Source organism: Rousettus aegyptiacus, unplaced genomic scaffold, assembly GCF_014176215.1.
Source record: "Rousettus aegyptiacus isolate mRouAeg1 unplaced genomic scaffold, mRouAeg1.p scaffold_m13_p_4, whole genome shotgun sequence".
NCBI classification, from domain to species: domain Eukaryota; kingdom Metazoa; phylum Chordata; class Mammalia; order Chiroptera; family Pteropodidae; genus Rousettus; species Rousettus aegyptiacus.
Window position 1 is genome coordinate 42633911 of NW_023416307.1, and position 12434 is coordinate 42646344.

General features: G+C 38.7%; 1 protein-coding gene and 1 long non-coding RNA gene across 3 annotated transcripts; one reads left to right on the forward strand and one right to left on the reverse strand.

Annotated features, from left to right (window-relative positions):
• Window positions 1–2121: 2121 nt before the first annotated feature.
• LOC107505868 lies at window positions 2122–4579 on the forward strand. Its single transcript, XR_001595799.2, has 3 exons — window positions 2122–2217; window positions 3611–3743; window positions 4177–4579. It is a non-coding gene; the product is annotated as an uncharacterized LOC107505868 (long non-coding RNA).
• A 648-nt stretch (window positions 4580–5227) lies between these two features.
• Window positions 5228–12398, reverse strand: CRYGS (crystallin gamma S). Of its 2 annotated transcripts, none has more exons than XM_016136256.2 (3): window positions 10833–12398; window positions 6045–6287; window positions 5228–5600 (listed from the first exon to the last, which is right to left on the reverse strand). In XM_016136256.2, the coding sequence occupies exons 1-3, from the start codon at window positions 10848–10850 to the stop codon at window positions 5328–5330; spliced, it is 534 nt and encodes a 177-aa protein (XP_015991742.1). In that variant the 5' UTR covers window positions 10851–12398; the 3' UTR covers window positions 5228–5327. The 2 variants fall into 2 exon arrangements, with proteins under 2 accessions (XP_015991742.1, XP_036074927.1); XM_036219034.1 differs by having other exon boundaries at window positions 10753–12398.
• Window positions 12399–12434: the final 36 nt, after the last annotated feature.

Consider the following 12434-nt stretch of genomic DNA (forward strand, 5'->3'; position numbering starts at 1 on the left):
AGAGCTCTCTTGCCTCACCACCCTTGCCTCACCTCCATTCCCTACCACCTCCTCCTCTCTACCTGCTCACCAGACAGTCACTTACAGGCACCTAAGTCATTAATTATTAAAGCAGGGAGGGGCTGGAGAGACCACTAGCCTATTGGTTCCCAAACTTCTCAGCACCAATGGCTCCATTTAATGCCTCCTCCAGCCGGGATTCCATATCTGGGAGATATTAGAATAACTGCCCTTATTAAGTATCTGCTTCTTTGGATTGTTCACTGGGCTAAGAATTTGCCCTTACTGTTTCATCTAATGCCAATGAAGCTGCTAAGAAGTAAGTATAATTATCTTTATTTTACATATGAGAAGGTTCAGACCTTCTAAAAGTGCATTGGCTTGAAATCTTATACCTAGAAAGTGGGAGTTAAAACTGAATCTAGGTCTTTGTAGCTTTGAGGCTCCACATGCTTCTTGCACTTAAGCAGCAGCAGCTCAGGCTCCCAGCAATTGTACTCCTAAGTTAATACTCAAGAAAAATGAAAACGTAGGTTCACAAAAACCACACACATAAATGTTTATAGCAATATTATTCAAAATAGTTAGAAGATAGGAATGACTCAAATGTCCATCAACTGAAGAACAGATAAACAATGTGTGGAATATCCATACAATGGAATATTATTTGGCCATAAAAAAAGAATGAAGCACAAATATATGCTACAACATGGGTGAAGCTTGAAAACATTTCACTAAGTGAAAGAAGCCAGTCACAGAAGAACACATAATATGTGATTTGCTTTACATGAAATGTCTAGAATTAGCAAATATATATAGATACGGAAAGGAGATTAGTGATTACTCAGGGCTGGTGGTAGGAGCGAGGATAAGGTGGTGTTCTCCAAATGGTACGGAATTTCTTTTTGAGGTGATGAAAATATTCTAGAGTTAACTAACTGTGGTGATAGTCGCACATATATGTGAATATACTAAAAACCACTGAGTTGTATACTTTAAACAAGTAAATTGTGGGTATGAGGATTATATCTCAATAAAGCCATTTAAAAAGGAACAGCTCATGCCGTGACTGACAAGGTATCATGGTTGTTTCCCGTGAGGGTTGAGAGGCAGAAGCTGCATGGTACAGTGGCACCAGTGTCCTTGGACAACTCATTTAGCTTCCTGGAGTCCTAGCTCCTCCTCAGTGAACTGGGGTTAACAAGCCCATCTCATCATGTTGTGATGGTGAATGGGAAAGCCCCCAGTCCCTCTGGTTCTAAAGCTCCCTGATTTTGAAGTTTGAGGCTTGAGTGAAGAGGTAAAAGTAGACAGAGAGGTTTCTCTTACTTTGAAGTCACACACACAGGGATCCTTCTCTCCTGTGTGTACCAAAGGCTGGTCAGCCAGAGGTCTGGAAGGAGAGCTTGGCAACTGGTTGCCCTCTGAGAGATCTCGAATAAGAGAGACTAGGTAGAAGTTACAAAACAAGGGCGAAGGGAGATGTAAGAACTCTAGGGACAACCCTGTTTTGTTTTGTTTATTTGTTTTGGTATTTTTAGATTCCACTACCCTGGAAAACTGGTGGGATCTAGAACCAGGAGACAGGTTTATAAGAGAGCTAAGAAAGGCCAGGCTCCTGTAAATATGTGGCTGTTTTTCAAGGCTTTGGGGTGGACTGGATGACTCTGATGTATTTCTTCCCAACTATGAAGCATCTGCCCAAAATGCAGAGATGCTTTTCTGAAAATGACTAGGGGATAGAAAGAGGTATAAAAAGGTTTTAAAAAAAACTCACAAAAAAAAACCCCACAAAAAATAAAAAAACAAACAACTTGGTAACAGAGGTACTTAAGTACTAATATTTTAACCATGGTGATGAAGTACCATTGATCTTCATTATTCGCAGATTCTATATTTCTGAATTTGTCCCTGCACTAAAATTTATTTGTCATCATGGTACATTCAAGGTCATTCACACACATGAGCAGAACAGTGAAAACTTTGCATGTCCCCAGCTAAGGTTGAACAAATGCTCTGCTTTCTGATTTCAGCTCTCATACTATAAACGAGTATCTTTTTCTGCTGCCTATTTAGTGCTTTTTTTTTTTGCATTGTTTTCCTTTTAGTTGATGATTTTGCTTTGTAGTGCTGAAGTGCTGTCTAGAGTTCCTAACCACAAGAAGGCTGCGATGTGCCTGACAGAGAAAATATGAGTTGGATCATCTTCATTCTGATGTCAGTTGGTCGTGAGTTCAATGTGAATGAATCAATATATATTAAGATGTCTTTAAACAGAAGAAGATGTTTAAAAAGGTTATGTAAAGATTGGTTGACGAAAACATGACCAGAGGCTCACAGGCACCTAACCCTTTATTTCCTCTAGGAATAATATTTCAGCATTCACTATTAAGTGTTAACAGCCTTGTAGGATATAACTATGCAAATACTGAGAATTGGCTGTACATACTATGTATTGTTTGTACATTATCTTAATGCCCACAAAGTGTTAACTTTGTTTTACAGATAAGGAAATTGAGATTGTACATATTAGATCATGGGACTTGAGCTAAACATGGAAATGGTAGAATTTGAATTCATTTCTAATTCTCCAGAGGGGAAGAAAATTTTCTAGCCCTTGAACTGAAATATGACTTCTTAGGAAAGGTTGGCCAGGTGCATATTGGAGCTGGTGAGAGGACACAGGAGAGCTGAGCCTAATCAAAAACAGTATGTATCTGAGAAATGAGGGTGAGCGAATTGAACGCAATCCTCTAGATGTAGTCTGCACTGGACAAACTATTGCTAACACAGGTGGGAAAAGATAATCTGCAATCGGCACAGAAGAGAGGCACCAGGATGGTGGAATCTGGGAGCCAGGCAGAGCAAGAGAGAAACAATGGGAGGAACCAGAATTGTTCACCCTGGAAATGAGTGTGGAGGCAAACAGGAGGGATCTCTAAATACTTAATGGGGTATCTCAGAAATGAAGAATTAGATGGAAAGCAAAACTAGGATTGTAGGTTGAGAATTAGACAGCAAATTTTGACTCAATGTAAGGAACATTTTCTGAAATTCAGAGCTCTCCAACAAGTCAAGACTGAGGACTAGTAGTCCACAGGCCAAATCCAGCTGCAGACACATTTTGTTGGCTCACAAGTGTTTTTTTAAAAATCGTATTTAAATGTTCTTCCTTTGGGCATGCGTCTCGTTTCCACAGCCTGTGCTACACCCTGTGCTTTCAGACCCATATCACTCTCTTGCCTTGCCCTTAAAATATAGGATTGACCAATTTAGCAAATAAAAATATAGGATGCAGTTAAATTTGTATTTCAAATAATTTTTAGTATAATTATGTCCATTGCAATACTTGGGATATACTTATACTGTCTTTATATTTATATTTGACTACTTGGGGATTTACTAATATATATTGTCCTGTATTTATTCTGGCTACCCTAGCCTGGAAGCTTCCTACCCACCTCCCCCGCCCAACAAAGAATAAATGATAACTGGTCATAGGTCTTTTTTCACCCATCCCTACCCCCCTCCCCTTTGGCAACCATCAGCTGTTCTCTGTATCTATGGGTCTATTTCTGTTTTGTTTATTCATGTTTTGTTTTTTTTTTAGATTCCACTACCCTGGAGACTTTAAATGGGAGCCCCTGATATTGCATTTTGAGGAAATGGGCTCTATATTTGGGAACTAGTCAGAGACTTGTCTCAGGAATGCTCAGAATGGAAACAGGACTAAAACGGTCTAAGTATGCCCTTGCCCTAGTTTCTTCAGGCTCCCCCTCCTGTTTTATAGTGATGAAATAATAAAAAGTAGAGGGAGATAATTCTAAATTACAACCCAGGTGCTATTCTGGGTGTACTTGACAGGTGGGATGCTGGATTCTTGTTGTAACATCAAAATGTTCTACTAGAACTAGAATTGATAAAGAAAGGCATAAAGTGTTTTAGAATTCTAATATCAATTGCTAGCAAAAATTCCTTTTAAGTGCAAGTTGATTGATATATCTATAGCTTGAGAGAATGGTGATAATCTCCTTCTGGATCAGTACATGAAACAAGAAACATAAAACATCCCAAAATAATAATTGTTTTATGTCAAAAACCATCTTCTACTTCTCTGAGACTGTGGTTAGTCATCCTGACACTTGTTTTCCTGCTTTTCTGGTTGTTTCTGAACAGACTGTGACCAACTCACCAAGGACTGGAACATGGCAGCAGTTGATATGACTGGAGAGACTGGTGCTAACTCTGTTACCACAGACTCAGTGTCCTCAGTGGGAAAGAAGAGGCAGGATCTCTAAGATCATTCCCAGAAATCGTGCTTCTAAAAATAGATGTCAGCAGTCTTTGGGCAACAGTTGGTCTTTCAGCATCCTCCTCTGGCCTCCAGAGAATTAGAATGTTTATGTTTGATGAGACTTGAGTGAGCATTTGGTTCACCCTCATTTTGAAGGTAAGGAAAGTTGGCTTCATAGCAGGTTGACAAGGTCAGAGCTCTTTTCAGCCCTGCAGGTGGCTTCCCATTCCTCCTCCCCAGTTCATCAGATCTCCCTCCACAGAAAAACTAAACTTAAGTGTTGAAAAATAATTGACACAGGAGTTTTTAGATCTTAAAAACGGGACTTACTTAAGGCTCTATTTTCAAGTTCATAGCCCTATTTTCACTGGCCATTCTTGATAGGTATTCTGTTTAAAAGATGGAAAGAACAGGGACCCTGTTCTTTCCATCTTTTAAATTTTTCAGGGCCTTGTATTTATGTTATGCACACAGAGCCCCAGTCAATTTGTGTTGGATGAATGAGTTGGAAATAAAAAGAACAAAAGCTCTGGAAACAAATATCCTGGACCAAATCCTGGTCCTTTCATTTACCAGCTGGTGAACTTGGGCAAGTTTTTTTATTTCTCTAAGCCTCGGTTTCCTTATTTGTAAAGTGCAGATAAAAACCACCTCTCTTATAAGATTGTTGTAGAGAGAAAATTAGATAATGAAAGCATTTAGTAAATGGCAGCTGTTATTATTATACCTGTTGCATTAACACAAAACTTAAGCAACAAGAACCACTACATGACAACATGATTTTCTAACCTTTTAATGAAGTCCCATTTTGTTTGGCACAAAGCTATATGCTGGTATAGTCAGAAAGCTGAGCTGCTCTGTGTAACTCCCCACTGTGGCGGCACTATTTTACTAGTCACTAAAAGTATTTAAGGAGAGGCATTACAGTAACAGTGGAATGCATGCCAATTGCTTTATTGATGATGCCTATTTGGATGACAAGGCCAGCCAGCATTTAGCCCCCAGGAAGAAGCTTATGGCCCCTCCCATGTCATTACTCCACAACACGGCGGAAAGACTGGATAGCTGGGGAAGCTGCACCCCAATCCATGGGCTTCCGGTACTCCTTCTTGTCCAGGAGGTACTGCCTGCCACGGTAGTTGGGTAGCTCGTAGAAAATCCAGGCACCCTCCAGCACCTTACAGGAGTGGACCTCTCGCATGTGAAATTGCTCCATTATGGAAGGACAATCTTCAGTGGTTTCATACATCTGACCATTAAAATCCCCTTTCTCAAAGATCTGAATCTTATACTGGCCTCCGCTAGACTGAAAAAACAGGAGGAAATGAACAGCAACCATTATGGAAATCACCAGCAGGTCAGAAATTCAGGCAACAGTATAGTTCAGAAGCTACCCTCTTGAAAGCTAGATGCCCTGAACTCCCATCCCCACTGCCACTGACTGAAACAGCTGACTTTCAATACGAAAACCTTAACTCCTTAAAATCCTCAAGAGGTAGAGAAAGCACTATGAAAACAGTGTATTCAGTCTTGTGATGAACTGACCTAAGGTTTAAGTCTCTGCAGCCAACAAAAGACAGCCTCCCCACCGCTCCCTTTAAGAGGTAGGAAAATAACAGGAAAAACCCTTTTGCAGAAAAGCAAAAAGCAAAAAAAGAAAAACAACAACAAAAAAAATTGTGTGTGGGGGATAGGGGGTGAGGGAGGGAGCGATAGATATACACACATACACCAGAGCCGTAAGACTCACCAGATGAACAGCTCTGCAGGAGCTGAGGCGGTCGTTGAGGCCCATCCAATGCTGGTACTCGGGGTACTCGCCCCGAGGTAAGATGTACATGTACCCAGCGAAATTGGGCCTCTCATACACAGCCCAGGTACCTCCTTCCACCCTAATGGAGTTACAGCGATTCAGGTACATGTGGAAGTCTGCACAGTCGCAATCACAGTCATAGTGGCGGCCTTGAAAATTTTTGTCTTCATAGAAAGTAATCTGAAGTACAGGGCAAACAAAGAGAACTGAGGAGTTGGATGGCTTTATTCATAGACAAAATAAAAATTAAGACTATGTTCCCCACTTTAGAAATTCCTTTCGAGGAGAAAAGATAAGTTTTACCTTGCCTCACATCATGTGCTTTCTGGCAGACATTAGTTGTGGACAATAGGAATGAGTACTTTCTGAAGACTTCAAATGAAGAAAAACAAAAGTGCTCTAATATAAACTGGCAGTTTCAGACTCAAAGTCATTGCTTCCTCTTTTTTGTCCCCATAGCTCAAGGTACCTACCATATTATATAATGATGGTGTCTGTGTGTCCCTCCAGACTCCTACTAAACTTCTTCTAAGGGGGAGCACCAAGCCTATTTAAGCTATGGACATGTGCCCAGCACTTGACAGACCTTCAACAAATGTTTGATAAAGATGAATGAATTCGAATGCAGAAATTCATTCTAGATGATTTAAAATATAGAGGAAAATAAAAACATAGACCTTGGTTTCAGAGTTTATTTTACATGGATATAGAGGAGGGGTTCCCAAGCCCCAGGCCACAGACTGGTACCGGTCCGTGGCCTGTTAGGAACCGGGATGCACAGCAAGAGGTGAGTGGCAGGCAAGCAAGTGAAGCTTCATCTCTATTTGCAGCCGCCCCCAGCGCTAGCATCGGAGCTTCAGCTCCACCTCAGATCATTAGGAATTAGATTCTCATAGGAGCACCGGTCCCTGGTGCCAAAAAGGTTAGGGACTGCTGATATATAGCATACACACATGAAAATATATCATTATGTTCTTCGTTATCTCACTGGTAAGAGGATAGTTGCAAAATAACAAAAATGCTCTTTATTTAAAACTCTTACCAAGTTTTTGCCATAACGCCTGAGATAAACCTCTGAGACCCGTGATGGTTCTGGGAAAATATGCAGCCCCAAGAAACAGGAAATCATAAACCTGGCTTCCAGAGCTGTATCTCCACAATCAGCCCTACTACCTTAGTCAAGTCATCTCTCTGGGCTCCAATTTCCCATTTGTCAAATGAAAGGACTAAACATGGGAAGCCCTGGCTGTAAAATAAAACTCAGAGCTTTTCTGATTGAAACATGAGAAAGAGCTCCCAGAAACTACTAGAGCTTCACAAAACAGTACCTGGAAACAAGTAGACCAAATGGACTACAGAGTTTGTCCCTTCTTGTTCTATAATTCTATAATCCAAGATCAAAACTAGGTTATAATTTAAAATGAAATCACGTATGTCATTGATTTGAGCAGTCAATTCCTCAGCATTATGCTGCCACCTTGTGGCTAATTTGCTTTATTGGTTTAAAAAGAGAAAACCATGTCAGCTGAGTCAGGTGAGGAGCCAAGTAAAGTCTAGAGAGGATATGATGTGAGGCTTGAAAGGTAAGTAGAGGTTATCCAGACACAAACTGAAAATAATAGCCTGTTTAAAGGAATAAAGGAGTGAAAGTCATGACCTATTATAGGGACAAGTGGTTCATTAATACTGGTGTATATTGAGCATTTGTGAGGCATAAGGAAACAAAGCTAGAAAAACGACACAGGAGCCAGGCTAGAATCCTTTGGTGATTATGTGGGAGATGTGCCTGGAAATAGATTTTCACCATGGATGAGGTGAGAGATGAAGACAGCCAACTGAAAGGCGACTGCAATGTGAATGATGACGAGGCAACAGTCAAAATAAATTTAGAATGTGGTTGACTAATTAGATATAGGGAATAAAAGAGGAAGAAACAAAGAATGACTTACAAATGGGCATAAAACCTCATTTTCTTCCACCTCAGATGATTCTTTCCAGATAGTAACCTACTAACATTTATTTTCTTCTATCTTTATCTTCCCTAACCACCCTTCCCATTTCTCTCAACTCTTCTATTTCCTGTTCCCTAAAAGCATCCTTACCCCTTCCTACCTCTAACTCATCTACTTCATCTCCTTTCTTCCATTCCCAAATTTATCTCTTCCAACTCCTTTTCCCATTTTAGCATAGCACATATTTAGAGATACAGGATACCCCAGTTGACAGATGAAGAAAACAAAACCACAGCACCATTAGTCCCTGGCTCTGTGACCTTGGAAAGACCACTGAATCTCCCTAAAGCTCAGTCTCTCATAAAACTGGATAACAATATCTCCTGCAGAGGGTTGTTCCACGGGTCTAAAGGAATAATGTTGATAAAGCACTTAGCTTAATACCTGGCTCAAATTTTCCAATAAGCTTTTGCTATAGCTGTTACAGAAAAAGAAATTAAATGATTTGCTGATGTCACTAGCTAGTTACATGTTAGGGGCAGGTAAGCGAGTGGACTGCAGTGCAAATCCTGGTTAGTAATCTGTAGTTCATTTTATTTTACTTTATCTCCTCCTTTGCTGTCTTCTACCTACTGTTAGCTCTGTCTGACATAACATTTACTCTCTTAGAAACAGAACAAGACTGATCCTGAGTCTGAAAGGGCTTTTCCCAAGACTTGTGGAAAGATCTTTTTAAAAATCAAGGTAACTTCTCTAAGAATAGATAGATCCGAAGTCCTTAATTCAATTTACCTTTGGTTTTTGGCCAACTATTCACCAAAATACAGGCTTTGCCAAGGATATGCTATGGGAAATTAATATCATCTTTTTCCTTGTTTTTCACACTTACTGCCCTTGCACTTTTGCCTGTCTGACATCCATCTGAGAAGTGGAAACATATACGATGTTTTACAAGGTCATCTTGCTGTCCACCCTCCCGTCAGAGCAGCCAACCATCCCCAGATTGAAACAAAGCACTAATGTTGCATGGAACCATTACTGAGCTTCAGGACCATGCTCTCCTTTCAGTGGGAGACCTTCCAAATCCCAGGGCCCAGAGAATGTTGCACCTCTACTCAGTTTCTATTTACAGAAGGACCATAAAATCCACTCTATGGTCAGAGGAGAGAAAGTTTTGATTCGGGCAAAAAAATTTGTGCAGAAGGCTAAGAAATGTGCAGAAGATTTTCCTAGAAATTGTTTCAAAATCCCCCTCATTTTCAAGTTTATTTTTTGAAAAATAGGCTATTAATCCAATGTAGCAGAAAGAAAAATGTCTTTAGTATTCCAGAGGCAACAAAAACAAACTAATGCATCTCTTTTGCCAAGTCTATAACTCCTCTGATTAAATTACAATCAAGTAGTGGGAAAGGGAGAAGCAATAACAGAAAAAGTTGAGACACTATTTTCTTTGGTTTAACCGACAAAAGTTATTTAACTAAGAGCCCAGCTACAAGAAATGGCTGGAAATCTGTGAAAGTGGGGATGTTTTCCTATGAGATGGTTCTGTAACAGCCCGCCGATGAGGGAAGTGGCTATCCCTCTAAGGACGGACTTCAAGAACTTTTTAGCGGGATTTGCACAGCATGTTTCCAAGAACCTCAGAGCACTAAAGACACTATCTCATTTCTCTTCCCAGATCTTATGAATAACAAGTAGATTATTAGTTCTAACTAATTCTGGACAAGTTAACCGGTGCCCCTGAAAGAATGCAATGGGACGTACTTGACATTGTCTGTGTAGCTTTCTTACAAAAGATGGTTAGTCTGAATCTAAACATGAGGAAACAATCAGACAAATCCAGATTTCAGGACTTTCTACAAGATACCTGGTCTGGACTTTGAAAAATATCAGTGTCTCAGAACAATGAGAACACAAACAGGTAGTGATACTGTTCTATACAAAAAGAGGCTTAAAAAAAAAGCAGGCTAAAGAAACATGACAACCAAATACAACGTGTGATCCTTAACTGGATCCTACATCAGAGGAAAACCAGCTGTGAAGCACATTTTTGGGAGATATTTGAATATAGTTTGAATATTATGTATTTTATTTATGATAAATTTGGAGGGCATGATATGTTTATACAGGGGAATGCCCTTGTAATTAGGAGATACATGCTTAAATACTTAAGGCAAAAGTATTAAGTCTGTTATTTATTCTCAAATGGTTTAGTAAAGAAAGACAGAAAGAGATCAAATAGGGCAAAATGTTAACAATTAGAGAATATAAGTGATGGATATACAAGATTTCATTCAACATTTCTTTCTTATTCACCAGTTTTGATGTAATGTAGGGCATAAGGAATAAAGTCAATAATATTGTGATAGTATTGTACAGTATCAGGTTGTTGCTGGAATTATCACGGTGATCACTTCTTTAGGTATGTAAATGTTGAATAACTATGGTGTATACCTGAAGCTAATATAATATTGTATGAATCAAATGTTAGCGGCAATATTCCTAACTTAATAAGCACTTTATTTGAAGATCGGAGTAAGAGTAACCGCTTGAATGAAGGTGAGTGCAGGATTTAATGCATTTGATAGGTCCATCTACCTTGCCCTTTTAGGATATTAACAGTTGAGACTAAATTTCACAAAACAAATTTTTAATTAAATACTAAAATTTTCTACTCCACTTAATCCACTTACTAGCACATCCTATTCCTTTCGAAGTTCATTGAATATTAGTTGCTGGAAGACAGAAATCATGATATTTATATATGACGTACCTGTACAGTATTCAACATAGCACCACACAGAAAGATAATCCCTTAATAAACTGTTTGGTAATTCTGTTAGAGTAGAAAATATAATTAGCATTTCTTAAATCTTCTTTCCCAATCCCAACCTTTTAACCACGATTATACTCACCTCAAGGCAAAGAAGCAAAAGCTTTTCCCCATGTTTCTTTCAACGTATCATTAGGTGAAAAGAAAGTTGGTAGGGTAAAAATCAACATGACTATTTACTTACCTTGGTTCCAGTTTTAGACATTTTTGGCGCATAGATTGGTTTCCCCAATGCTGAAATCCAGGAATAGCTACAGAGTTAGAGGCACAGAGACATTTATACTGGACTGGTTTCAGATCAAACATTTGCTTAGTCATGAGAATAGGATCCAAAAATTGAGTCAGTCATTTAGAGGCTATTGATGGTTTCTAGAAAAACAACTGGGATTATAAAATAAAGGAAAGCTTCAATACTCATTTTAATGCTTACCAAGCCTTGCTGCATTACAGACTTTGCTGAGTAAAGACACCAAAACTCAGCCAAAGTTTTCAAAATTAAAAATAAAAAGGCCCTCTTACCTGGGCAATTTGGTTTTCTAGCAATCAGCTACCCTGAAATCCCTAATGTTTTTTTGTCCTTCAACAAAGCTTGCAGGAGATGAGTTAAAATGATAGCCTCTATTTCTGAACAGAAGTGACATCTTCCAAAGCAACATAACTTACATAACTAAAGCTAATGCATGATCTTGTATTTGAAAAAAGTCACTACAAAAGATATTTTAGAGACAATCTGCAAAAATTTTAACATAAAGTGTATGTTAGATAATACTATTGAATGCTATACTTCATAAATTTAATCATTATACTATGTCTAGTAGATAAGAGAACATCTTCGTTTTTAGGAAATACATGCTAATGTACTCAGGAGTAAAAGTCCAAGATGTCTGCAACCTACTCTCAAATCACTGAGCAAAAATAAGTAATAATACCATATAGAGAGTGGTAAAGTGAACGTTGCAAAACGTTAACATTTGGTACATCTAGACAAAGGGGTATGTAGAAATTCAGATTCTTAAAACTGTTCTTTAAATTAGAAATTTTTTCAAAATACAACGAAAAAATTTCTAATCCACAGGAAAGGGTGCTACATATGTAGCCTAAGAGACAGAAAGCTACTATGGGAACTCCTGAATTTGCAAAGGTTTAGCCAAGGCCACCCTGCCACCTGCTAGGAGGCATTTCTCTGCCATACTATCATACTGGGACCTGTTTAGAGAATGTTTTAGCACTTAATATACCTGACTTTATAAATGAGATTACATTTTACATATGCTAAAAAAAAAAAAAGCAACAAATCCACTCCTCTCCATTTAAATTTTCCTGGTCCAGTATATTTTTCTCAAAAGTCCAACTTCCTCATTTTTCCACTAATAAAGCTAACCAACAAATATTTTTATAAATGAGATACATTATAGTCAATTCACAAAATGGCAAATGTGCCTTGATATGAAGATAACTATGAAAATCTCAGCCAGAACTAATATATTCTGAGGGTTAATTTTTATTTTAGAAATAAAAGATCAAGCCCCTTTTTTGATATAA